Source organism: Hypanus sabinus, chromosome 1 (genome assembly GCF_030144855.1).
Source record: "Hypanus sabinus isolate sHypSab1 chromosome 1, sHypSab1.hap1, whole genome shotgun sequence".
NCBI classification, from domain to species: Eukaryota; Metazoa; Chordata; class Chondrichthyes; order Myliobatiformes; family Dasyatidae; genus Hypanus; species Hypanus sabinus.
In genome coordinates, this window is record NC_082706.1 from 114,499,966 (window position 1) to 114,527,945 (window position 27,980).

General features: G+C 38.9%; 1 protein-coding gene across 4 annotated transcripts in view; it reads right to left on the bottom strand.

The window, feature by feature from the left end:
- Window positions 1-1,271: 1,271 nt before the first annotated feature.
- LOC132396849 (protein NDRG1-like) overlaps window positions 1,272-27,980 on the bottom strand; it is a 73,710-nt gene continuing 47,001 nt past the window's right edge. For all 4 annotated transcript variants that reach the window (XM_059974853.1, XM_059974836.1, XM_059974844.1 and 1 more), the window contains 11 exons: window positions 27,775-27,837; window positions 25,106-25,166; window positions 24,856-24,942; window positions 17,655-17,711; window positions 15,061-15,164; window positions 8,796-8,858; window positions 7,941-7,992; window positions 6,358-6,405; window positions 5,578-5,613; window positions 3,618-3,669; window positions 1,272-3,525 (listed from right to left, as the gene is read on the bottom strand). In XM_059974853.1, the coding sequence (XP_059830836.1) occupies window positions 3,299-3,525; window positions 3,618-3,669; window positions 5,578-5,613; window positions 6,358-6,405; window positions 7,941-7,992; window positions 8,796-8,858; window positions 15,061-15,164; window positions 17,655-17,711; window positions 24,856-24,942; window positions 25,106-25,166; window positions 27,775-27,837 (850 nt within the window). In that variant the 3' untranslated portion in view covers window positions 1,272-3,298. The remainder of the gene's footprint in view (window positions 3,526-3,617; window positions 3,670-5,577; window positions 5,614-6,357; window positions 6,406-7,940; window positions 7,993-8,795; window positions 8,859-15,060; window positions 15,165-17,654; window positions 17,712-24,855; window positions 24,943-25,105; window positions 25,167-27,774; window positions 27,838-27,980) is intronic.

A 27,980-nucleotide genomic window follows, 5' to 3' on the forward strand; every position in this document is an offset into this window, starting at 1 on the left:
ACCTATTCAGTTCCTGTTTGATGATACATTGATGTAGAAACTAAACTAATAATTTTAGAGAATGAAACCAAAACAAGTCGTTTAATCAAAGTCAATGTTTTGTGGAAGTGGTACTAAAAACTCTTTTTAGTTGAGATTACAGATTTATCATGCTGCCTGTTGATAGTCCCTACCTGTATTTAGATGAAATCCCATTGTGACAGATGTGTACAGCAAAATGTGAGAAGTCATTGAAACAGCTGAAGATGAATGGAAATTATCCAATACTTGTCCACAAAGATCAAGATGCCTGGCTGAGCTAGTCCCATTTGCCTGCATTTGACCTATCTAAAGCTCTCATGTATCTGACTGTATCCACCTCAACCACTTCCTCTGAAAGCATTTTCCATGTACCCACCACCCTCTGCATTAAAAATCTATCCAAGTATCCTTAACCCTCACTACCTCAGGGTGAAGTAGCAACACCTTGTATTCAACTTGATGGCATGAGTACTGATTTCTGTTTAAAACAATTCCTGCCCACTCCCCTCTTCTATGCCCCCACTCTGACCTCTGAACTGCTTATCACTTCCTCCAGTATCCCTCCTCTTATGGTCCACTCTCCTCTCGTATCAGATTCATTTATCTCTAACCCTTTACCTTTCCACCTCATCTGGCTTCATCCATCACCTTTCAGCTATCCTCAGGGTATCTGAGGTATTATTTTACCAGATGTACCACCTCGACTTGATCAAGCTCCTTTGGTACCTTTCAAATTTTGGTAAGGCTGCCCACCAACTCATATTTCTCTTTTAGTATAATCAGAATCAACTTCACATCATTTCAGTAACTGTAGGAGTCTAGATAGAAACAGCATTCTTAAACCACGCTTTGATTTATTTCCATGTGTACTGACTAATGTTGATGTTAGCAGGGTCCCTAACTTAAAACTAAAATCTTATGCAGAATGTATACTCCACTCAACTTGAATTCAATGAAGTGTATAGCATTCATAGTGAAGATTTATTTTGTCGTTTTTCACCAGATAATGTAGAAATCCTGATATCTTGCTGGTAAGTAGTTGTCACTTAAAACCCAATTGAGCTCAGTCAGAATTATGATTTCATCAACCCCTGATATGTTGAAGCTTGCTTTTCACAATCCAATCTGAACACATTATTCCAAAGTCATCAACAAATGCTATAAATCATTTCTGGATAACTCAAAATCTATTTATAACTCAGAAAACAGCAAAGAAAGAATATTAGAATTTAAAAATCATAGAAAATAAATTTCAGTTTTAAGAATTTAATTTCAAAATAAATACACATGTGCAAGTCATTGTCAGTTTAACTATTCAAAATCGTTCCAGGCTGCCCTTTGTGAAATCAAAAAGGATCACAATCTTTCAAGCCAAAATCTGTTCATAAATTGTATGTACCAGTATAGATGGTGACAAAAAAAGCTAGAAAACCATTTTAATTCAATACAGATAGCAAATGCAGCCCCAGAAACTACAAGGTCAGAAACAGAATTTCATACCCGATACTGCCCTCAAACTTTAATGAAGCAAATAGAAGTGAAAGGATACCATACTTGCCACCCAAAATTTCAGCAGTTAATTCCCAATTTAAAGACTGAACAATAACATTACTAAATATGATGAGAATATCTTGTAGCTAAAAGTGAAATGTCAAAACCAATGAATAATAATTGTAATTTATCTTTGATATCACTACATTTTAAAATTAACATTCTGCAGCACTTATTCCCTTCTTTCCCACCCCCTCCCCCCAAGAGTTTCACCACTTTGGTACACTGCTGTTGGAATTCAGTAATACTACTTCCAGCTAAGCTTGCTGTTAGAACCAAACATACTATGCAAAAGAGAGTGTGTAGTTCTGTGAATAGAATGAACAACCTTCCTCAATGCAAGTGTTTAAACAGGCCTCTAGTATGTTCTTTTTAGGACACAAGTAGTCACACTAGGCTGACTTAGATACAGCTTAGATCACATAAAATGGTAAAATTTAGTTGAAGAGCAGTAGTACAGGAAAAAGTGTGCATTTAAAGAACATACATATCTAATTAAGCTACTGTTTAGTGTTTAAATGACAATTTCACACCTTTATATTGTTTCTTCTACTCTTACTTTCAACTTTCACATTGATGGACAGAATGCTTTTGTATGGACAACATATCCATAGATTGCCAATGTTGGAACCTTAAAACAAATAAAATGGAAGTCTAAAAATAACACAGGTCACATCACTGAAGAAGATTATCAAAATGAAATGTTAGCCATTTTCTTCAGAATTTTTAATACGATTTTAGGCATGAAATTTTACAGCATGTTAAGTGAGCCTTTTGGCTAATAAGCTTCATGTAATATGCGTAACCTGCTGTGCTTAGAAATCAAGATCATAAGTAGCAGGGGAAAGCATGATACATTTCTGGGCAAATAAATGCAAGTATTGTATAACATTTTCAGGTTATATCATTTATCTTGGCATTCCTATTTGTCCACAGATTTTAGGATACTGTAAACTGAAACATGCTCAGAAAAAAATTCCAGTTGAAGAAAAACCTTGGAATATGAAAATATACACCATATTACTGAGCACTCAATCAGAATTCATATTTTGGCTGCAACTTTTAGAACGCAAAGCATCAAAAATTTGCTAGAAATCACAATGTCATTTAAAAGGATTCTTGCAAGGGAATCCAAAAGTACAAAGTTACTGTAATACAAACTCTTTAGAATAATCTGAAACTATGAAGTAATATTCTAAACACAATTTTTGAAAAAATCAGAATTTTACTTGCCTAGCTACAAATATAAGCAGACTAAAGGCAAGTTTGCACCAGGAAATAACAGCATCATTAAAAAAGCAATGTTTATACTTAGGGCTTAAAAAGCAACAGCACATCAAAGTGGAAAGTCAACAGACAATTAAAGTTTTACAAAAAGTTACAGCACCTAAGATTTAACATTTCTTAATTAAGATATTAATTGAACTATATACACATCTTAACATTTAACTTCTTCACATGACATGAGACTAATGGGCATGTTTGGAGAATAGTTACCCAGAATGCACTGCTTTCAAAGAAAGTTTGATTTTGTTATATCATGCAATTTTGGAACCCTGGTATTCAAATATGGCACCAATTGAAATGTCCCAAACAGGAAAGTATGCACAAAAGTTTTAATTTCTACATTTTTTCCACATGCCCTCTACAACGTGCCCATTGAATGCATTGAGGGTAACTTTATAACACATTCAGTATTTTTTTTAGGGTGGTAGTGAGAAAGGCTTCAACATGAAATCTCTGTCGACTGAGGGCCAGAGTGTTCGACACTTCCCATATTAGCATTTGGGTTTGCATTAGCATTTGTGTTATGGTGCAGTCCACCCGTGGGATGAGTATAAAACTTCGCAGCCTCGCCAGTGTGAGTTCGGCTTCTGTTACCCTCTCCAGATGTTACACTGGATCCTGATGCTGAACGGGATCTCATTAGTCGGGTCATGCTGGCTGCAGGCACTATTAATTGGCAACAGCAAAGAAATAGCATTAGGTATATTACAGTACAGCACTGTTGTACCATATGGAAAAGGCATATTCATTCTACTTACTATAGCCCATTCCTTGCACAAAATACTTCAGAGCTTCTGTAAGTTTTGCTGGCTGTGAGAGAGTAAATTACAAATTTAAAAAATAATCCATCATGATCATAGATTGAATATTTCCATAATGCTGCCAAGTTTAAATTTCGGGGACAGGGTGTGAATCTGAATACTCTAGCACCGAGAACATGTTTCTAGAAATAACAGTACTAAAAAATGAATGCAAACAGATCATTATATGCCAAAAACCTGACATGAATCATTGGCCTCCCTTCTATTGCACACAGCTATGCCGGGGTCCTATTTGAGTGCACAGCTGTGCATGGCACTTTATTGTAGCAAAGAAGCTGTGATAACATTTTCTTTGCTACAGAAAAGTGCCAGTACCAAGCTGAGTGGAACAAAACACCGAGGCAAGGTACAGAGACTGCATCAAGATTAAATAGGCTGGTGTTTACAGTGCCACCGCTCAATGAGGAGATGCAGGGCTCAGAAGTGCTTCTTGAATGCAGTGAGAGCGAACCACTGTTCAGGAAGCAATGCTTTGACAAATTGAACTAAGTCTTTCTATTAGCTCCTGTTCGACACATTGGGAATCTCATACAAGAAAAGGTGTACTGGCATTGTTAAGGTTACAGAAGAGGATCACGAGAGCAATCCTTTAATGAAAGGGTTAACGTATAAGGGGCATTTAATGGCTCCAGGCCTGTACTTGCTAGAGTTTAGAAGAATGATTAGGGGAAAAAAAAATCACATCAAAACTACAGAATATTGAAAAGCCTAGATAGAGTAGAAATGGAAAGGAAGTTTCCAATAGTGAAAGAGTCGAGGACAAGGCGGCACAGCCTCAGAATGGAACTATGTCAGTATAGAACAGAGATTGAGGGATTTCTTAAGCCAGAGAGAGGATGGTGAATCTGTGGCATTCGTTGCCAAGGGCTGTTGAAGCCAAGTCATTCAGTACATTTAAAGTGGACATTGATAGGTTCCTGATTAGTAAGGGCTTCAAAAGGTACAGGAAGGAACAGGAAAATGGTGGTGAGAGGGAAAATAAATCAGCCTTGATTGAATGGCAGAACAGAACTGGAGGGCCCAAATGGCCTAATTTTGCTCCTATGGCTTAGGCTGTCTCACCCTTCCATTTGGCTACACCCCTGAGATTTCTCTATGGTAAAAATATCAATGGTGGCCACTGCCCCACAAATTCTAGCCCAAGTCCTCAATCTGAACAGCACCAGTCACCTCAAGATACCCAATACAACCAGTCCTCAAGAAGTAGTTCTGTAGAATTTAAGTGAACCACTAAGGAATCAAACCATGTGGCAATGAGGGCATCATTTAATTACTGCAGGAACATGAAGGAGCAGGGGTCCAAGCTGGGCTCCCAGCATATTAATGCACTACTAAAACAGGTATCTTTTTAAAATACGAGTATACATCTCCAGCTAAATGTTAAAATTCCAGGACTAAGAATACTGTAATAAATCAACACTCTGCATGGTTGTGCTAAGTAACAGTATTAATGCACTTACAACTATCCATTTTCCTCCCTTGGAGAAAACAGGGATGCAAATCCATAATGAGTGCATCCCTATGGAGGGGGCAAAGCAGCAAAATGTTTGTAACCCAGGCAACAAAGGTTATAGGGAGGAGGCCAGGAACTGGGGTTGAGGAGATTAAAAAAAGGATCAGTCATGATTGAATGGCGGCACAGACTCGATAAGCCAGATGACTTAATTCTGCTCCTATGTCTTATGGTCTAATTGGCAAGTCACAAATGTGGCTACGAAGTGAGCTGCCATATGGATTTTCTGACTGCTGTCCTGCAACAGCTAGCAAATCCATTCCACCAGACAAACACTTAATCCTATGTTTAAGCTGTACACAAGTTCAGAGTTTGTAAGCTGAGAGAACAGATATTAGAGCAATTATGGGTAAACACTTATTTTACAGAGAATTGCAAACACACCTGAACAACTTGTGGCAGTCCTCCACAATCAGACATCTATTTTAAATAAAGAAAATAGTTAAGTCAAAATGGCACACTAAAATTAATGGCCTATATAGCTCAATTAGGTTACATTATTACTGAATTATGACAAGAACTGGATTTGTCAGTGAAAATCTGTACATTTGCTTAATTTGCCAGTCCTGGAAAATCCTATAATCTAATATTTTGCTGGAAACAAGTCATTCATTTTTAGATTCAAAACAATTCCACCTGGAGGATTGACTTTTGAGAATCACTATCAAACCTAAAAGAATGATTTGAATGAGATCCCATAATATTATTAAATTCAATAGTTTGCAGAACTAGTTTCTTCTCTCTCACTACTCTTAGTATTATTCTCATTGGTCTTCATGAATGGCCTCAGAAGTACACAAGTATGCTTGCTAGACAAGTACATTTGAGTGATTTTTGTGACCTGTGGAAAAAAAAATCAACTTAAGGACATCTGTGTAAATGGAATGCTTTCATTACCCAAAGACAGCCTGTACTATTTTGTTCACCTGGAAGACCAAAACTAATAGATATAATTTTGAAATAAGCTCAAGATTTCTATATTAAAGAGAGCATTAGCATTAGAACTTCTCTTTAAAAGAATAGGTTTTGTGCACTTTGGTTCAAATAGATATGACAATGGCTTTCTGTAAACTTAAGTTTTGCAGCAAGGAAAGCTTCCCTTAGTTCAAACTATTTGTCTAAATGCAATACTTTTTGTGTAAAGTCAGTAATACTATGTGTTACCTTCAGCAGAGTAGTTTTTGTTGGATCAAGCTTAGTATTACAGTCAACCTGAAAACAAAGCATTCCAACATTTAGCACTTATAAAATGAACAGTATTACAAGCATGCAGGAAAGGGAGCTTGATATTTAAAAAGGAAAGATATTTAAAAGTATTTTGTCCAATCTCAAGAGATGAAAATAACAGCACTGAAAAATGAACACAGAGGGATTACACTATTTTGCTAAGTAGGATATATCCAGAGGGGCCCAACTAAAATGAAGTCAGTCTTTAACCTCTAGGTTAACGCTACAGGAATAGATTGGGGAAGGAAAAAAAATTAAAGTGATGTGAAGGGCAACTTTTGCCACAAAGATGGTGGTAGGTATATGCAACAAATCCCCAGAGGAAAAGGTAGAGACTGATAGAAAACATCTAAAAGACTAGTGGACAAGTGACATGGAATTAAAAGTTTAAAGGGATATGAGCGGAACAGATGCAAATGGACAAGCCCAGATAGGCAACTTGGTCAACATGGACAAGTTCAGTCAAAGGATCCATCCTTGTGGAGCACAACTGACTCTTGAGCATGCAGATGTCTCTTTACCCAACTCAATTCACAATCACTTACTTAACTGGGACCTGCTTGGCCCATTGAAATGAGCAACCCAGAGATTGGGGTGGGGGGGGGGGGGTGGGTTTAGTGAATGCCAATACAGTATTGGGTCAAATCTACTTCCCTCCATGGGAGACGGTCTTGGCCTCTATGGATTAAGTGAACAAAATTACTTTCACTGTGTTTGGTGAACCAATGTTTGATATTTAACACATGGCTCAAGACATGACTGGTAGAGAGAAAAAAAAACCTGCATGCTTTCAGCTCTTTAAAATTGCAAATGTATTTTTATTCATTCTCTTACAAGATATTTAAGGCAGAATGTGATCATTTCCTGATTGGTCAGGGAATCAATGATATGGCGAGAAGGCAGGTATATGGAGTTGAGTGGAATCTGGGATCAGTCATGATGGAATGGCGGAGCAGACTCAATGGGCTGAACGGCCCAATTCTGCTCCGATGACTTATGGTCTTATATTGGGGTCTATCTTGCCCATTGAGTCTCTGTCAGCTTCACAATCTGTCATCTGTTAGTCTCAGAGCGATCTCAGTTCCCCATTACTCATTAACTCCAGATTCTTTAAGCAAACAGATATGATAGAAAACCAAAATGTCCGAGCAGTCCAGACAGTCCTAGGCAGATTGCATAAAACCACATAAAATTCAGGATGAATCCTGGGGTTCTGGAACAATAAAATAGTAACAGATAAGTGCTGCACCACTAAACCTATTCATTATATGGCCACAGAATTCCAAGATTCCCAAGCATGAATTTTAATATAATGCACATTTCGACAATCATTTTAATCTCTAAGAGTAACACAATATTTGAGCCACTGTATTTAAATGATCTAATGAGTAAGAAGTTAATAAGACTATTTAAATTAAAGTGGTTCACAATTCTGGACAGTCCTTTAAATATAACTTGAATGAAGTATGAATGTACTCCATTTTGTTTCTTAATTAAATACAGGCAGAATATAAACATACCACAGCATCTACTGCAGGTGAACTGTCTCCAACCACCAATAATGTGGGACATCTACAAGATAAATTTTTAATTATTTCATTGAGACCAATAAATGCCATGATCATCATTTCACTATTATTTGCCGTCTGAAAGAATACCAACAAAAATCCTGATTAAACTCTAAAACTTGTGTCCTGAAATTTAACTGCATATTACTGATTTCCTCACACTGCTTCACCAATCCCCAAACAGACCACAACATGACAGCAATATTTTTTCAGTGCTGATGTGCCAAGAGACTGCAGGTGCTAAAATTTGAAGCAACAAACAATGCTTTGGAGGAACACAGCCGGACACGCAGCATCTGTGGGAGGAAAGAAAGTGACGGCATTTCAGGTTGAAACCCTACATCATGGTGATGCCGAATTTTCTCATTGTTATTCTCATCTTAATGGAGAAAACACAGGCCACAATTCACCCATGTTCTTCTTATACATATTCCACATCAGACCCATGGGATGACATTACTGTGTAATGCTCCTTTTAGGGCATTGTTGGGGAAATCCTAAACCCCCATTGGACTTGGACATGTAGGCTTTTCTAATTTTAGCAACAGAATGGGATGTTCACCACTAAGTCAACCAGCAGCCTTAAGCATCCCCTAACCACTTCCAATAGAGTGGACTTCTAAAGGACAGTTATTTTGGTCATAGCATGAAAAGCAGGATACAGAAGTATCTAGCTGGATCCCATGTTCATTTCTACCACTGACAATCCCAAATATCCAATACTATTATAAATCAAAACATACAAAAACTTTCATCCAGAATTTTTTTAAGCTTAGCACGGGATGTTATAAATTGACTTCAACTTACTTTAAAGTAGTTCTTTGATGATGCTGTCCAGGAAGAGGTCGTCCAATTTCCAAGTCTCTTCGACTGCAGAAAAACAAACTGAGTTAATTATAGAGCATTTGGTGGAACATTTGATGGTTTATCCCACAAACCACCTCCCCCCCCCCCACACAAAGACCACCAAAAATACGTGTAGGCTTCTTCCCACTGAGTAGTAAACAGACTTTACCTGCTTTATTATTTCTAGAATCACAGAATCCATTCAACCACAAACTGCATTTTCCAATGTCTGGCTTTAACTGGTACTTATCACTGACAATTTTTGTTCTATTTCTGTTATGACTAATGTAATTCTTTACAAGTAGCTTGTGCTCTGGACTCTTCAAGAGGCTAACAAAGTTAATATAAATAATAGTTTCGGACAATTCACAGACCTTGGGAGAAAAAGCAGGGCAGAACAAGACATCATCAGGAAGAGGAAGCATGCAATGTCTAGAGTTGGCGATGATCACAAAGCTGTAAGTCTTTCAGTTTCTTCAATGAGTGTGACTTTTGACCTGCCTCTGCCCTCCCACCCCCACCAGCTCCCCATGCAGGTGCTGCTCCATATTCCAGCATCTTCAGTCTGGTGTCATGTTCTTTACGTCATTCTTGTATTTGAAACAACTGCAATTATGACACCTACATCTTAGTTTAGGTATAGGCAACTATTCAACATGACAGCCTATCACTATCAGTGAATGTTGTTTACATTTGAAAAATAAGATGAAATGGAAATGGCTCAGATGAGGGTCAGGAGAATATGTCTCCAGGTCCTCAAATTCCATGAAGAGACACTGCTGACCATTACTGTAACATCTGTAACCAAAACCATGAAATCATTAGAAAAGCATCAAGCCATAAAAATGCTAGAAATCTGAATTTATAACAAAACTGCTGGGAATACTAGTGGGTCAAGCAGCAGCTGTGGAGAGAAAAAATAGCTGAACTGCTAGGTCCATGACCTATGATTAAAACTAGGAAAAGTTGTAAGCGTTTTGAATTACAGAGGTGGATGGGTGGCGGGAACAAGCAATATACTGTGGGTGGCCTGCCACAATCCAAACACCTACCGGTTGGTAGGTTAGTGGGTTGTTGTAAATTGCCCCATGATTAGGCTAGGATTAAACTGGGGCATTGCTGGGCAGTGTGACTCGAAGGACCTACTTCACACTGCATCTCAATAAATAAATAAAATCTGTAATAGCATGAGGATCAAGAAAAACAGCGTCAATCTTGGTTGTTAGAGTGGGGAAGGTTTTCTCAATTACAGGAAGTTTTTTTTAAAATATCCACTCTTCTCTTTTACGTGGCATTGGTATTACTGACTAAACCAATGCTCATTGGTTCAGTGGGAAGGCAGAGCTGAGTGTTGTTCAGTGGGAAGGGAGGGCTGAGTGTTGACTGGTGGGTGAGGAGGGTTGAGCGTTGTTCAGTGGGAAGGGAGAGCTGAGCGTTGTTCAGTGGAGACAACAGATCAAAGGAGACAAAGCAACATTAGAACTGAGAGAAAACACAGCAGCTACTGCAAATATGAAATGACACTACTATGAACATTCTGTATATTAAACAACTGCTGAGGAAAGAGAGTAAATTCAGTTGATAACCTTTTATCAGATCAGAACTGGGCAGCTCTGAATTAGAAAGGTTGGTTTTTCTGAAACTGTATAGATTATTTCAAGCCCTGCATGTCTTAATGTAAGATTACTGTTCTGATCACATGCTGCACTTTGATGGAAAACAAAAAGCAAAAGACAGGGATCAGACAGGGAGTGGGATGGAGAACTAAAATGGCAGGAAACTGGAAAGTTGGGAATCACCTTTACTGCAGAGCAGTTACTCAGCGAACATTCGATTTTTTTTTCAAATAAATATGAAAAAAGAATCATAATGGACATACAAATTTGGAACATGGATGAGCCTGAAGTGAATAACATGAAGTGCTGCAAGCTGCTCTACCATTTAATAATATGACTGACCTAACTGTAGCCTCAAATCCACATTGTCTTTTCTCAGTCACCCTTCACCCTAATGCTTAAAGTAGTTACTCTTGCCTTAGAAGTATTTAATCACTCTTCCACTGCTCTTTCAACTAAAGTTCCAAAAGTTTGCACTTCTCAGAAGTTTAGCCTCATCTAAAGTAAATAGGTTCTGGAATCCCACAAGAACAAAAACATTCTACCCCATTCTCCCATCCAACCTATCAAGACCAGCACTACCCCAGAAGATCTTGTACATTTCACTCAGCGCCAAATTAAATATAAACGTGAAGCAGCATCTCACATGGAAAGACTATGTAGCATATTCTTTTATTTATTAATTTACAGGATGTGGGCATCACCAGCTAAGCTAGCATTTATCGCGCATCCCTAGTTGCCCTTGTGAAGGTGGTTAAAGTGAAGCTGCCTTCTTGAACTGCTGTAGTCCCCGAGGTGTAGGTACACCCACAATGCTGTTAGGAGGGAATTCCATGATTTTGACTGAGTGACAATGAAGGAATTGCAATATATTTGCAAGTCAGGATGGTGAGCGACTTGGACGGAGACTTGGATAGTGAGTGACAAAGTGGTGGTGTTCCCAGGTACCTAACAGCTCTTGTCCTTCTTGATGGTAGTGGTCATGGGTCTGGAAGGTGCTGCCTAAGGAATTTTGGTGTGGGATGTGGCTACTTGTATGGTAAGATGAGCATGTGTTGCTTTCTTTGCAGCTGCAGGTGTTCAGAAATCCTGACCTAGCTGGACCCCTTCTGTGGCCTCTCACCTTTCCTACACTTATTCACTGCTATTTGCTTCAGTGACATTTACTGCAAAAACCTCTAACAACCTTACTGATTCTAACCTACAGCTCTCAGCTCCAGAAGATCAATATTGATATTGTCATCAAATCTGCTGACTAGGGTGCTGCTACTGTTTGGCAAACTGATCTCTGTAACTCACTTCACAAACATACAGCAACCAGTTTGTAAGAAACTGTTACAAGAGAGAAGAACAGCTAACAAAATTAGTGGAGTTAACTTGAGGCAAATGAAATAAAAGATGAACAAACTTTCCTGCAACTGCACAGTTAACCTTAAACTGGTGCAGTGAAACCCTCTGACCACTGTTGTGTCTTGAATTCCTATCCGACCTTGAGCCTTGCAAGGCTCCAAATAAGAGCACAATCCTGAAGCAAGCTATTTAAATAATCTGAGTGTGGCAAATGGAAGCCTAGGCTTGGGAAGTCTGAAATCTCTTTGAGACAAGTTGAGCAGGACTCTTCCACTAAATGTCAGCAACATATCCAACCCTTTAAATTAAGCTGCCTTGGAAACATCTTAAGTAAATGTTGTATTTCATGCGTGAACAGCTCCAATTATTGACAAACTCAGAGCCAAAGGTTGGACATGACATGAATCATGATATATCTGGGCATGCTAAACACTGGGGGAGGGTGCAAGGAGTGTAAAACAGAAATCTTTTGCAGCATATATCTACAGAACATTAACCACCAGTGTAAACTCTCAGAAATGTGCACAATGGTACTTAATACACTAATGATGCTGTTTTATGTACAATGCTACATTTTCAGATGTTGCTGAGACATATTTCAATTCACATTTTATTTTATCTTTGTAGCCAAGAAATATGAAATCTTGAAGAACTGCAACAAGACCACTGACCCCAAAACATTATCAGTTTCTTTCACCATAGAAGCTCTAATCTCCTTGTTCTTAGACAGTACCCACGGTCCTGCCCAATCTAGCGATCAGGAATACATTTCCTGGATGTCATCTTCAAATCCCATTAAAATTCTGTAGGTTTCTACAAGACCCTATCAATCTTCCACGTTCTAATAAATAAGCCTATTGATTAATACAATCTTTGTTCAGTCCTTTTATCCCAGGAATCAGTTAAGTGAATGCCTTCCAATGCACGACCATCCTTCTTCAATTAAAGGAAATCAGCACTGCACACAATACTCATGCAGCAAGACATCCTGCTCCTTACTCAAATTCTCTTGTTACAACAACCAGCATAAAATTTATCTTCTTAACCTCAGTTATGCTGCTCCTATCTTTCCCAATCTATTGTCATTCCAATAATAAGATATCACTCTGAAGGAGGTGGCTTTGGAGATTGTGGAGGCATTGGAAATGATCTTCCAGGAATCAACAGACTCTGGCATGGTTTCCGGAGGACTGGAAGGTCGCAAATGTAGTTCCGCTGTTTAAGCAAGGAAGGCAGCAAAAAGAAAATTACAGACCTATTAGTCTGACATCGGTAGTTGAAAGTTATGATGAGGTTATGAAATATCTTGAGGTGCAAGACAAGATAGGCCCAAGCCAGCATGGTTTCATGAAGGGAAGATCCTGCCTCACCAACCTATTGGAATTTTTTGAGGTAATCTCAAATAAGATTGACAAGGGAGAGGCTGTGGATGTTGTGTATTTGGATTATCAAAAGGCCTTCAATAAGGTGCCGCATAAGAGGCTGCTTAATAAGATGAGAGCCCATGGAATATCAGGAAAGATATTGAAATGGGTGGAACATTGGCTGATAGGCAGAAGGCAAAGGGTGGGAATAAAGGGACCCTATTCTGGTTGGTTGCCGGTTACTAGTGGTGTTCCACAGGGGTCGGTGTTGGTGCTGCTTCTTTTTACACTGTATATCGATGATTTAGATTATGGATTAAATGGTTTTGGGGCTAAGTTTGCGGATGGCACCAAGATAGGTGGAGGAGCAGGAAGTGTTGAAGAAATGGAAAGGTTGCATAGAGACTTGGTCAGTTTGGGAGAGTGGGCAAAGAAATGGCAGATACAATGTTGAGAAATGTACGGTTGTACATTTTGGAAGAAATTATCAGGCAGATTATTATTCAGATGGGGAGAAAATACAAAAATTGGAAATGCAAAGGGACTTGGGGGTCCTCGTGCAAGATACCCTAAAGGTTAACCACCAGTTTGGATCGGCAGTAAGGAAAGCGAATGCTATGTTGGCATTTATTTCAAGAGGAATAATGTATAAGAGTAAGGAGGTGTTGATGAGGCACTGGTGAGACCTCATTTGGAATACTGTGCACAGCTTTGGGGCCCCTATCTTAGAAGGGATGTACTGATGGAGAGAGTTCAGAGAAGATTTACAAGAAAGATTTGTCAGCTCTTGGACTGTATTCATTAGAGTATAGAAGAATGAGAGGGGATCTCATAGTAACATTTCAAATGTTGAAAGGGTTGGACAGAGTAGATGTGGAAAGGCTGTTTCCCTTGGTGGGTGAGTCCAGGACAAGAGGCCACAGTCTTAGAATTAGAGGGTACCCATTTAAAACAGAGATGAGGAGAAATATTTTTAGCCCGAGGCTCGTGGATTTATGGAATTCGTTGCCACATACAGCTATGGAGGTCCGATCATTGAGGGTGTTTAAGGTAGAGATTGATAGGTATCTAATTAGTCAGGGTATCAAGGGATACGGGGAAAAAGCCGGAAATTGGAACTAGATGGGAGAATAGTTTAGCTCATGGTGGAATGGTGGAGCAGTCTCGATGGGCCAAATAGCCTACTTCTGCTCCTTTGTCTTCTGTTCTTGTGAATAATTTGCCTTCCTGTGGATAACCTCATATTTACCCACATTATACTCCATCTGCCGGGCATCTGGCCAAAACCTCAAGCTGAAGCTTCTCTGCATCCTCTTCAGGTACACCTTTCCACTCAGCTTTGATGCCATCCACAAACCCTTGGGATATTACACTTAATTTGCTCCTGAAAACCATAAACGTGAGCAGTGGACCAAGCATTGATTCTAGTGGTGATATTCCAAGCTGTCTTCAAGCTAGACTATTTACTTGTATTTTGTTTCCTGTCATCCAACCAGCTGTCTATCCATAAACCAGTATTTTGCCTTCAATCCCATTTGTTTTAATTTTGCATGCCATTCTTACACTGAAGTAAAAGCTTTTTGGACGTCAAAATACATCATATTTACTGGTTCTCCCTGAGCAATTCTGTTGGTTACAGCCTAAAAAAATATTAGGCTTGTCAAACATGTTTTCCTTTGACAAGTCCTTGTCAACTGTCTGACCCTATCACTCTTCCCTATGTACTGTACTATTACATCTTTTATAACTGACTAGCATTTTCTGCACCACAGATGTCACGTTAATCAATCTAATTTTTCCTTTGATGAATTGCCCTGTAATTGATTGAAACTATCCAAAACAAACATAATTAATTATTTAAAGAGTAATGTAAAGAGAGATCCAGTGTTACTTTACCTGTTGTATGAATCAACAAAAAGCTGTAGATTGTGATGATTAAGCCCAGTAGAGATGTGATTACGGTATGTCTGGATCAATTCAGGATTAGAATTTATTTCATCCTAAAGTTGGATTACATACATGTTTGTTGTTAGACAAATGCAAACTATAATCATAATGGTTCTAATCACTGATAATGTTATTACTTTGCACATAAGCTAGAAAGTGAGAGGAGTGGTCACAAAGGTTTAAGAATTCACAAATGAGAAAATAAATTTGGACAAATATTTGCTGTCAGCAGCAAACATGGTTGCTGTGCAGCCATATCTGATAAAAAAAATTCCATTGAGCTTTGGTGATACTCTCAATGGGAAAATGTATGGCGAATTCCCCGGCTTGACTGTATTATGACAAAAAGTCATTCCCCTTGGAGGACAAAAACGAATCGCTGGACATGGTTCTTCATCTTAAATCACCGAATCAAAGCGATTTTGAATTCCTCAAATAATTCAAAATGCTCAAGAGGTTGGATGCAGGCAATAAAGTAAAAAGCATAAGATTCACTTAACCATTATGGTCCATCCAAATTTAAATAGGGAAAAGGCAACTTTGACACTGGAGAAATGCTGACAACAGATTTCTGGTGTGCATGGTCACATGGTTAGCTGATGTTAGTTACATTGAGCAATAGCACTGAATGTACAGATCACTACAGTGATACAAGTTGTCATCAGTACAATCAAATCTGGATTTAAAAAAAAAGCTGAATTCCAGAGGGAAGGACGGAGTGTTCTTCGACTTTAAGAGAGGGCATTTTACCAAGTATGGCATTCAAAAAAATTGATAAAACAGAGGCTGAAATGGAGGTTGAAGTCATATCTTGCAAAAACAAAGTCAGTTATGGTTGTCAAGAGAGGACATAAATGATATTGACTGAAGGGGCCTACTTTAGTGTTATACAATACTGTGAAATAAATCCTCTAATCCAAAGACATCACTGCAGGAGTTCTGGTGTAATGCCCTCAGCCAAACAATATTCAGCTGTTACAATGATCTTCCCTTCATCAGAGTCAGAAGAGGAGATAGCTAAAAAGCAATCACCCATATTCAATTGCACTCACTAGTCCTCAATGCAACCAAGCATTCTAGTACACAGCTAGAAAGGCAGCACTCAGGCAGGACTGATAAGTGGCAATACATGCCACAAATATCCCAAGAAGTGATTATCTCCAGTGAATGGGATACTAGTCATCTGCCTTTGGTATTCAATAGAATTACTATCCATTGATAATATCACAGGGGTTAACACTGACAAGATACTAAAGAGCATGGTCACAGAAATAAAGGACAAGCACAGGGCAAGTTTTATTTTGTACACAGAACAGTAGGTCCTGAAACTTAATGCAGGGGAAGTGACAAAAGCAGATATGACAGCAACATTTAAGAGGTAGACAGACAACCACACAAATGGGCAGGAAATAGAGGGATAGAGACCTCGTGCAGGCAGATTGGATTTGTAAAATTAGCATCATACTAAGTACAGGCAATGCATCATTTTCCAGTTGTTTGAGGGAAAGGCCTCAGAGTTATCATTATGTTCTAAGGTGGGACCCATCAGCCAAGGGACTAAAGTTATTGTATCTGCTAGGATATAATAACTGTATAATAATATAATATAATATATAATAAAAATAATACATACATATAATATTATAATAATATACAAGATATAATAATAGTATCTGCTAGTTCAAAACTGCTCTCAGGAACCCAGATTACCAGTTAACAGAAAGATACCTGCCTCTCCATTACTGTCAATTTTAAAACTGTTGCACTGCACACTTCGAGGCACAAGGTATTTTTATAAAAACTTTGGAGCAAAGTTACTAACATTGCAATTGTACTTTGATTAATGCAAGGACTTGCTCTGGAGCACAACTACTCTGGCTGGCCTGGCTGCTACACTTTTCATGAATGGAAATCAAGCCGGCATTTGTAGCTGATGTCATTTGTCATGTCATTCTGATTTCTTACAGAAGCTTCTAAAAAGGTGCTTCATTTGAACATTCTTCTACTATTTCACCCAAATTCTCCACTGAGTGAGTCAGTCAGGCTAGAGATTTGCTCAAAACCACTGGGCCTTCTACTTTCATAAAAATTGTAGCACTGTAGCTTTATTAGGTTGGCACATCAGTTTAGGTATGCCAAGGCAATTATTGCCAAACCGATTGGCAGAACAATGATCACATTACTGTTGATGAAGAGCAAAGTGATGGATGGTGCTGGTACACAAATGTTCTCACCTGCAGTATTTGACACAAGCACCAGTAATAGTGAACAAACTGAAGGCAATATTCACAAGAACTGCTGCAGTCATTTCTGCTAAATCCATTAGACAGTCTAGTATGCAACAAATATATTGATGAGATCATTAATAACTTCATGTGCAGGGTCAGTTATATCCTTCAGTAAATGGCTAATACACCCAACTAATATCTGCAGGATATCCAAAGAAAATAAGGATTCCCACCAGAGGATTTAAATTATGCTAACTTCTGCTCTACCTAAAGGAGAATACCTTGATACAAATGAAATGACAATATTGAACTTACCTTACTAAAGAGATGACTGATCAAAACATCTGTCAAATTAGAGGTCCAGCCAGTAAACTAGGAGAAAATTGAAATTAAAATCATGAAGAACTGAATTCTCAACTTTACACCTATTACTTTTCCCTCTGAAAACCAACCACTCACTAAGATGTTTTGCAAGACCTTATAGCAATCATAAAACAATACACACGAGGAAGGCAATAATAAGGGAATAAAGAGCAAATTCTTGAAGTTATTAAAACCAAATCTTATAAGGCTTGATAAACAGTGGCACAGATTTTTAAAAGCTCATCTATATGGCCTAAAACATTCAAAGTTCAAATTTGTTATCAAGGTTTCTTTTCATCCTTCACTGTCAAGATGACACTGGTGATACATGAAAATGTTAAAGAGGGCAACTCACTAAACTACTAGATATACTTCTGAACTATGATCATTACAAAATACAGCATGCATGTCACCTAATTTGCTATTTTTTCATTTCTCAGCACCACACTTCAGAAAATTATCAAGTCTTGGAGACAAAATGATTTACCATGGCAAATATGGGAGTTTTCAGTCATCCAGGGAATTTCCATAGAATTAGACAGTTAAATATACCTACTGTAAACTGGCAACATGATCCACTACAAAGTACACCTACATCAGACTGGACAGATCGCTGCCTTGCTCTTTGATCCTTTCACCAATGCATAATTAATTTTGTTGTTTTACACACAGAAAATTAGATCACTGTCCTTCCAGTGGTCCCATCTTATTTATACATGTTTAAAATATTGGATCTGTGTAGACTAGAATGCCATTTTTAAAAAAAATTACTCAAAACATGATCGATTGCTTTGCTACTGAACACTGTTGGCATCTTCTGGCTTTGCATGTAATTTTTTTTAAAGAAAATAACACTATTTTAAGAAGGAGATACATAAAAGAAACAAACAGCCAGGAACAAATATGGTACTTGAGGAGCATAAGAAATCCAAACAAAAACACCTGAAATCAGGAGGGCTACAAAGGATGAGCAGCCAAGGTGAATGAGAATCCCAAAGGTTTTTACAGATGCGTTAAAAGCATAAGGATAGTGTGACAGAACATTGGCAATGCTAATTCAACTAACCTTGCCCCTTTGCCCAGTTAGTCACTCTTCCTCATTCTGCCCTTGGTCTAGTTTCCCCAGTAGTGCACACAATTTGCCTTCCCATTCTGCAGTTCTTGGGAGTTCACTATTTACACACCTACCAATAGCTAACTCAACTAATCAAAACAATCCCTTCAGTTAAGGTGCTCTACTGGTTTGCAACTCAAAAATAAGGATTCTAGACACAGGCATTCCAAACAGTTTTTATTTTCACTCACACTGTTAACCCTCAAAGGACAGTTTAGGGTGTCCTGAAATAATGCCTGGGTTAGTGGGACAGGCAACACTACTGGTGGGGAGGCATTATTCTTTTATATGCATTGGAGTATGTGAACACTGATCCATGGGTTTAACTAAGGCATTTGTTGTGTAATAAAACTGTAGGATGTTAGATTCGCCTAATTCTGCATCTGAATTAATTATTATGATCTGGTCATGTGACACCCCCTTTCCCCCCCCCCCCACCCTCAACAACACCAGACCAGCAGTAGAACTTTCTGTCCGTTCTAGGCCAGGTGGAGGCAGATTTAGACGCTTAATCTGGCCTTATGAGAGGTGCAGGAGGTTGGATTTAATGGTTAATAGTTAAATTAGAAACTTAAAGAGTGTGTCGTGGAGAAAGCCTCTGTATATTAGTACGTACATGTTTGTTTTCATTTGTCTATTTGTAAATACATTTTTCTTCACAACTTTTGGTCAGATTTTGTATTTTTTTCACCTGGCACCAAATAAAACCCCTTGCACTAATACGCTGTTGTGGCTTACCATCTTTTTTTTCCCAACTGGTGACCCTATTCAGGCATGCTTACCCATACCTGATAGCAAGGTATGATAGATAGTAAGGCACAAAATTGGTCCACTAGAAGATTAGAGCAGTCATCTATGTATGGAGCCTAAAGATATGGGGGAGAACTTAAATGGAATTTTTCTATCTGTATTTACTCGGGAGGCAGACACAGCATCTATAGAAGTGGGGCAAAGTAGCATTGAGGTCATGGACCATATAGATATTAGAGGTGTTGTTTGCTGTTTTGAGGAAAATTAGGGTGGATAATTCCTGGAGCTTGACAAGATGTTCCCTCAGACCTTAAGGCTAGTGCAGAAATTGCAGGTACCCTAGCAGAGATATTTAAAATATCCTTAACCATGTGTGAAGTGCCAGAATATTGGAAAATAGCTAATATTGTTCCATGTTTAAGAAAAGCTCTAGGAATAAGCCAGAAAATTATCAGTTATACAGCCTGACATCAGGTAGTGAGAAAGTTATTGGAAGGTATTCTGAGGGACCAGATATACAAGTATTTGGATAGGTAGAGACTGATAAGGGATAATCAACATGGCTTTGTGCATGGTAGGTCTTGTCTTACCAATCTTAAGAGTTTTTCCAAGGACATTATCAAAAGGATGAAGGCAAGGCAGTGGATGTTGTTTACATGGACTTTAGCAAGGTTTTTGAGAGGGTCTTGCTTGGAAGGTACATCGACAAGGTTCAGTCACTTGACATTCAAGATGAGATAGTATGTTTGATTAGACATTTATTTCACAAGAGAAGCCAGAGAGTAGTAGTAGATGGTTGCCTGTCTGACTGAAGGCCTGTGGCTAGTGATGTGCCACAGGGATCAGATCAGTGTTGGGTCTATTGTAGTTTGTCATCTATATTAACAAGCTAGAAGATAATGTGGTAAACTAGATTTGTAAATTTGCACCAAGTTTAGAGGTGTAGTGGACAACGTGGAAGACTATCAAAGCTTGCAGGGGGGGATCTGGAGCAGCTGGGACATGGGCTGAAAAAAAATGGCAGATAGAATTTAATGCAGGCAAGTGTAAGGTGTTGCACTTTGGAAGTGAAAACAAAGGTAGGATTTACTTGCATGGATTGTGGTAGGGCACTGAAGAATGCAGTAGAAGAGGTATCTGTGAATGCAGATCCATAATTCTTTGAAAGTGGTGTCACAGGTAGTTAGTGTTGTAAAGAAAGCTTTTGGCACATTGGCCTTTTAAGTCAAAGTACTGAATACAATAGTTGGGATGTTCTGAAGTTGTAAAAAAAAAGTTGGCGAGGCCTAATTTGGAGTACAGAGTGCAATTTCAGTCACCTAACTACAGGAATGATATCAGTAAGATTGGAAGAGTGCAGAGAAAATTTCCAGAGATGTTGCAGGACTCTAGGAACTGAGTTATAGGGAAAAGATGAATAGGTTAGTACATTATTTCTTAGAGCATAGAAGAATGAGGGGAAATTTGATAGAAGAATACAAAATTATAAGGGATATAACTAGGGTAAATACAAGCAGGCTTTTCCCACTGAGGTTGGGTGAGACTTGAACAATATGTCATGGGTTAAGAATAAAAGGTGAAATGGTTAAGACCATAAGACATAGGAACAGAGTTAGCCATTTGGCCCATCGAGTTTGCTTAGCCATTCAATCATGGCTAATCCTTTTTCACTCCTCCTCAACCCCATTTACTGGCCTTTTCCCCATAATCTTTGATGCCATGTCCAATCAAGCACCCATCAGTCTCTGCCTTACATACACCCAATGACCCGGCCTACACAGATGCAGGTGGTAGCAAATTCCACAAATACACCACCCTCTAGCTAAAGAAATTTCTCTGAATCCGTTTTGAATGGAAGCCCTCTATCTTGAGGCTTTGCCCTCTTATCATAGACTCTCCAACCATGGGAAACATCTTTTCCACATCTACTCTGTCTAGTCCTTCCAACATTCGAAAGGTCTCAATGAGATACCCCTCATCCTTCTAAATTCTAGCCAGTAGTGACCCAGAGCCATCGGACATTCCTTCTATAATAACCCTTTCATTCCTGGAATCATCCTTGCGAACCTCCTCTAGACCCTCTCCAATGCCAGCACATCTCTTCTAAGATGAGGAGCCCAAAACTGTTCATAATACTCAAGGTGAGGCCTCACCAGTGCCTTATAAAGCCTCAGCATCACATTCCTGCACTTGTATTCTAGACCTCTTGAAATGAATACTATATTCCATTTGCCTTCCTCACCACAAACTCAACCTGCAAGTTAACCTTCAGGGTGCACAAGGACTCCCAAGTCCCTTTGCATCTCAGAACTTTGGATTTTGACCTCGTTTAGAAAATAGTCCGCACATTTACAGTCGGCCCTCCTTATCCGTGAGTTCTGCATGCGCGATTTCAACCAACCGTGAATTGAGAAAACCTGGAAGTGCTCTTCCAGCACTTGTTCGAGCATTGTTTAAGGCTAGTAAGGGATGGCTAACTGGCTGGTTATGTAAAGCTACAGCCTCAAAAATGTAAAGATCACAGGAGAATCGGCATCGGCTAATGCTGAGGCTGCAGCAGTTTTCCCAGAGGAGCTGCGATTCTGAAGTCTTGACGTTCAATGCTTGAAGATCCTCAGCCCTCAACTTCCACATTTCCTGACTTTAGTATCATTGAGCCTCCTCCAAAGCGTCCTTATTCCCTAAACAAGACAGTGTAACAACTACTGTACAGGTATTACAAGTTTTACTCGTTGTTTGATCATTGTTTGCTTTGCGTCTCGTTCGTTCGCTGCTTGTGTTGAGAGCGAGAGGAACAAGTAGTTATTTTTTCTTGTCAATATTCCCTAAACATTACAGTATAACAGCTATTTACATAAGATTAGGTATTAAAAGTAATCTAGAGATGATTTATAGTATACATGAGGATGTACATAGATTATATGCAAATACTACGCCATTTTATATAAGGGATTTGAGCATCTGCGTTTTTTGATATCCGCGGGAGGTCCCGGAACCAACCCCTTGTGGATAAGGAGGGCCAACTGTATTTCTACTACCAAAGTGCATGACTGTGCATTTTCCAACATTATATTTCATTTGCCACTTTCTTGTCCATTCTCCCAAGTCCTTCTGCATCCTACCGTTTCCTCAACACTACCTGCCCCTCCACCAATCATATCATCTGCAAACTTGGCGACAAAGCTATCTGTCTCAAAATCAGCATAAATAGAAGTGATCCCAATACTGACCCCTGCGGAATACCAATAACCAATTTAAGCCAACCAGACAAGGATCCTTTTATTCCCACTCGCTGCCTCCTTCTAATCAGCCAATGATCTAACCATCTTAGTAACTTTCCTGTAATACCATGGGTTCTTAACTTGGTAAGCAGCCTCATGTCGGCACCTTGTCAAAAGCTTTCCAAAAGCCCAAATATACAACATCCACTGCATCCCCTTTATCAATCCTACTTGTAATCTCATCAAAAATTCCAACAGGTTCCTCAGGCAGGATTTTCCCAGAAGGAAACCATGCTGACTTTGTGCTATCTTGTCCTGTGTCACCAAGCACTCCATCAACTCGTCCTTAATAATTGACTCCAACATCTTCCCAACCACTAAGGTCAGGTTAATTGGTCTATAATTTCTTTTCTGCTGCCTTCCTCTTTTTCTTAAAGAATGGAGTGACACTTGCAGTTTTCCAGTCCAATGATTTTTGAAAGATCATTTCTAGTGCCACCACAATCTCTAATGCTACACTTTTTAGAACCCTAGGGTACAGTTCATCTGGTCTGGGTGACTTGTGTACTTTTAGGTCTTTCAGCTTTTTGAGCACCTTCTCCTTTGGAATAGTAACTGCACCCACTTCTCTTCTTTCACACACTACAATATCTGGCACACTGCTAGCGTCTTCCACAGTGAAGAACTGTGCAAAATACTTAATTTAGTTCATCTGCTATCTCTTTGTCCCCCATCATTATTTCTTCTGCCTCATTTTCTAGCGGTCCTATCTCCACTCTCATCTCTCATTTATTTATTTGTATACTTGAAAAAGCTTTTACTATCCACTTTGATATTATTTGCTAAGCTGCTTTCATATTTCATCTTTTCCTTTCTGATTCTTTTAGTTGCTCTCTATAGGTTTTAAAAAACTTCCCAATTCTCTACCTTTTTGCTTTGTTGCATGCCCTCTTTTGTTTTTACATTAACTTTGACTTCCCTTGCCAGCCACCATTGTACTATTTTGCTATTTGAGTATTTCTTCACTTTTGGCATACACATGTACTACACCTTCCTCATTTTTCCCAGAAACACACGCCATTGCTGCTCTGCTGACATCCCTGCCAGCAGCTTCTTTCAATTTACTTTGGCCAACTCCTCTCTCATACCAGTATAATTTCCCTTACTCCACTGAAATACTGCAACATCAGACTTTACTTTCTCCCTGTCAAATTTCAAGTTGAACTCAATCATATTAAGGGGAACCTCTTCAGAGATGGAACAAGCTGCCAGCAGAAATTGTGGATGCGAGCTTTGATTTCTACATTTAAGATATTTGGATAAGTACATGGATAGGAGGGGGTATAAAGGGCTATGGCCTGTGTGCAGGTTGATGGGACTGACAGATTAATAGTTCAGCATGGACTATGGCTGAAGGATCTGTTTCTGTGCTATAGTGTCTGTGACTACGACTAAAACCAAACTAATACAAACATCCTTTAAGGATCTAATATAGTCAGCAGATTATTACCCATCTTCTGTCATGTTTGGATAACATTTTATTTATTTAGCTCAATGTCCTTTTCTCTCGTACCCTATTTATTTATCAGTATCTCTTCCTCTACCATGCTTTTTAATTGATGGAAGGAGGCAGAATGTATAATGCTATCTTTCCTGGACCCTGGCAGCTCTGATAATTATACAGATTATTAAACAAAAGCCTCAGTTTAAAATAGTCATGACCGTTCCCACCTCCACCATCACTCCACTTCCAATTTGACCTTAATATAAAGGTTGAATGAAAGAAGAAGAGCCCTAAATCTTCAACTTTTAAACATAAGTTGAGACAATCTATTTCAGGGTTTCATACATTTGTACATTTTTCTAAAAACTTAAAACTATTTCAGAAAGTGTTGCTAATAGAATTACAACTATTAATGACGTTCTATACTTGGTGTCGTGTTCTATTTGTGTAGTCACAACACACAAAAATTGTACCAGATCACATGCTTTCATTAAAATATTTGGTATAATACAAATGGTTCATGAAGATAGAATTTACTGCCTAAAGCCTCCGGTCTTGTATTACCTTAGTTGCTGCCCAGTCCATCCATCCTTCAGCATTGCAATTAATATTAATGAGACAGAGGCCTTCAACAAGTTCAGGATAAGCCAACTGGAAAAGAAAAAAGTTGAAGTTTTTGCATTTTTGTTTTATTCTCAATGAAATGAGAATCAAATAAATAAACCTATTCAAACACAAGTTTTAATGAGAGTGCACAAGACTATAGCTGACAACACCCATGAAGTTACTATTAGGGAAGTGGTGTCAAACTTACAGCTAATTTGGTCAGGATATAAGCACCAGCTCCAACTCCTAATCCAATAATGCTCCTCAAACTGAAAGAGAAATTAGGCTGTTTTAGGCAACAGCTGAAAGATGTTGGCTCCTAAAATTGGTCAACATTCTTCTTGCTCGATACAAAGAATTAGTTAAAATACATCACAGTGTTGTAAAGAAATGAAAGTACTTCTATTGCAGCATGGTAAGAACACACAATATAAACAGGTTTTAACAGCTAGCTAGAATGTACTTTGTTTTTATTAAGGACATTTCAGAATGAAATTATTCTGAATTATGGCCACATTGTTGTTAATGGAATAATTCAATGTGTACATTCGCCGAGAAATTAGTCAACTACTTCTCTAACTTTTAAACACTATTCTCCTGAATATTGCTTTAAAAGACTAAAATTTGCAAAGTTAGTACTAATTGCAAATCAAGATTGCAGAACTTCAAAGAATAACGGTATTGGACTTGTATACATATCACCATTCCTTCATCACTGAGTTTTAAATCCTATCCAACACAATACTTTCTCAATAAATACCAACATTAATATCACTACTCAATTCAAATAAAAAAGTACATTAAGAAAATTGCAAAATCATGCATCAGTATTTTAATAATCAAATCATGTAGATATTAAGAAAGAGGATGTGCTGGAGCTTTTCAAAAGCACCAAGTTGAATAAGTCGCTGGGACTGGATGAGATGTACCCCAGACTAATGTGGGAGGTGGGGGAGCAGATTGCTGAACCTTTGGCGATGATCTTTGCATCATCAATAGGGATGGGAGAGGTTCCGGAGGATTGGAAGGTTGCAAATGTTTTTTCTTTATACAAGAAACGGAGCAGAGATAGACCAGGGAGTTATAGACCAGGGAATCTTATCTCAGTGTTTGGTAAGTTGATGGAGAAGATCCTGAGGGGCAGGATTTGTGAACATTTGGAGAGATATAATATGATTAGGAATAGTCAGTATGGCTTTGTTAAGGGCAGGTCATGCCTTATAAGCCTGACTGAATTTTTTGAGGATGTGACTAAACACATTGATGAAGGAAGAGCAGTAGATGTAGTGTATATGGATTTCAGCAAGGCATTTGATAAGGTACACCATGCAAGGCTTATTGAGAAATAAGGAGGCATGGGATCCAAGGGGACATTGCTCTGTGGATCCAGAACTGGCTTGCCCACAGAAGGCAAAGAGTGGTTGTAGACGGGTCATATACTGCATGGAGATCGGTCACCAGTGGAGTGCCTCAGGGATCTGTTCTGGGACCTTTATTCTTCGTGATTTTTATAAATGACCTGGATGAGGAAGTGGAGGGATGGGTTAGTAAGTTTGCTGATGGCACTAAGGTTGGAGGTTTTGTGGATAGTGTGGAGGGCTGTCAGAGATTACAGCAGGACATTGATAGGATGCAAAACTGGGCTGAGAAGTGGCAGATGGGGTTCAACCCAGATAAGTAAGAAGTGCCACACACACAAAATACTGGTGGAATGCAGCAGGCCAGGCAGCATCTATAGGAAGAAGCACTGTCGACATTTCGGGCCGAGACCCTTGGTCAGGACTAACTGAGAAGAAAGATAATAAGAGATGTGAAAGTAGGAGGGAGAGGGGAAAATGCGAAATGATAGAAGACCAGAGGGGGTAGAGTGAAGCTGAGAGCCTGAAAGTTGATTGGCAAAAGAGCCCAAAACATCGACAGTGCTTCTTTCTATAGATGCTGCCTGGCCTGCTGCGTTCCACCAGAATTTTGTGTGTGTTGCTTAAATTTTCAGCATGTGCAGATTTCCTTGTGTTTGCTAAGTAAGAAGTGGTTCATTTTGGTAGGTCAAATACAATGGCAGAATATAGTATCAATGGTAAAACTCTTGGCATTGTGGAGGATCAGAGTGATCTTGGGGTCTGAGTCCATAGGACACTCAAAGCAGCTGCAAGGTTGACTCAGTGGTTAAAGCGGCGTACAGTGTATTGGCCTTCATCAATCGTGAAATTGAATTTAGGAGCTGAGAGGTAACGTTGCAACTATATAGGACCCTAGTCAGGCCCCACATGGAGTAACGTGCTCAGTTTTTGTCGCCTCACTACAGGAAGGATGTGGAAGTCATTGAAAGGATGCAGGGGAGATTTACAAGGATGTTGCCTGGATTGGGGAGCATGTCTTATGAGGATAGGTTGAGTGAACTTGGCCTTTTCTCCTTGGAGCGACGGAGGATGAGAGGTGACCTGATAGAGGTGTATAAGATAATGAGAGGTGTTGATCGTGAGGATAGTCAGAGGCTTTTTCCCAGGACTGAAATGGATGCCACAAGAGGACACAGGTTTAATGTGCTGGGGAGATGTCAGGGGTAAGTTTTTTTTTTACTCAGGGAGTGGTGAGTGCATGGAATGGGGTGGTGGAGGCAGATATGATAGGGTCTTTTAAGAGACTTTTGGATAGGTACATGGAGCCTAGAAGAATAGAGGGCTATAGGTAGGCCTAGTAATTTCTAGGGTAGGGGTATGTTCAGCACAACCTTGTAGGCCAAACGGCCTGTATTGTGCTGTAGATTTTCTATGTTTCTAAATCAATGACGGGCAAAAACTGCAGCGTGTAACTAGGTTGTTGCGAATTGTATTATAGATTAAATGCATTATAAATACTGTAGGCTCATAATCTTACCCAAAATGTTTTAGAACAGCTGGAATTAACTCTGCCATTTGGTCCATTGATGGGTATTCATATCTGTAAACCAGATGCAAAGTTGGAAATTATTTGTGAACAGCTGTTAAATATCTACTCTCATATAAAACCAGGATTATGAAACAATATTACCATAAATTATATAGTAATTTGAATGTGTCAAATATGAAATCTGTTTCAAGTTA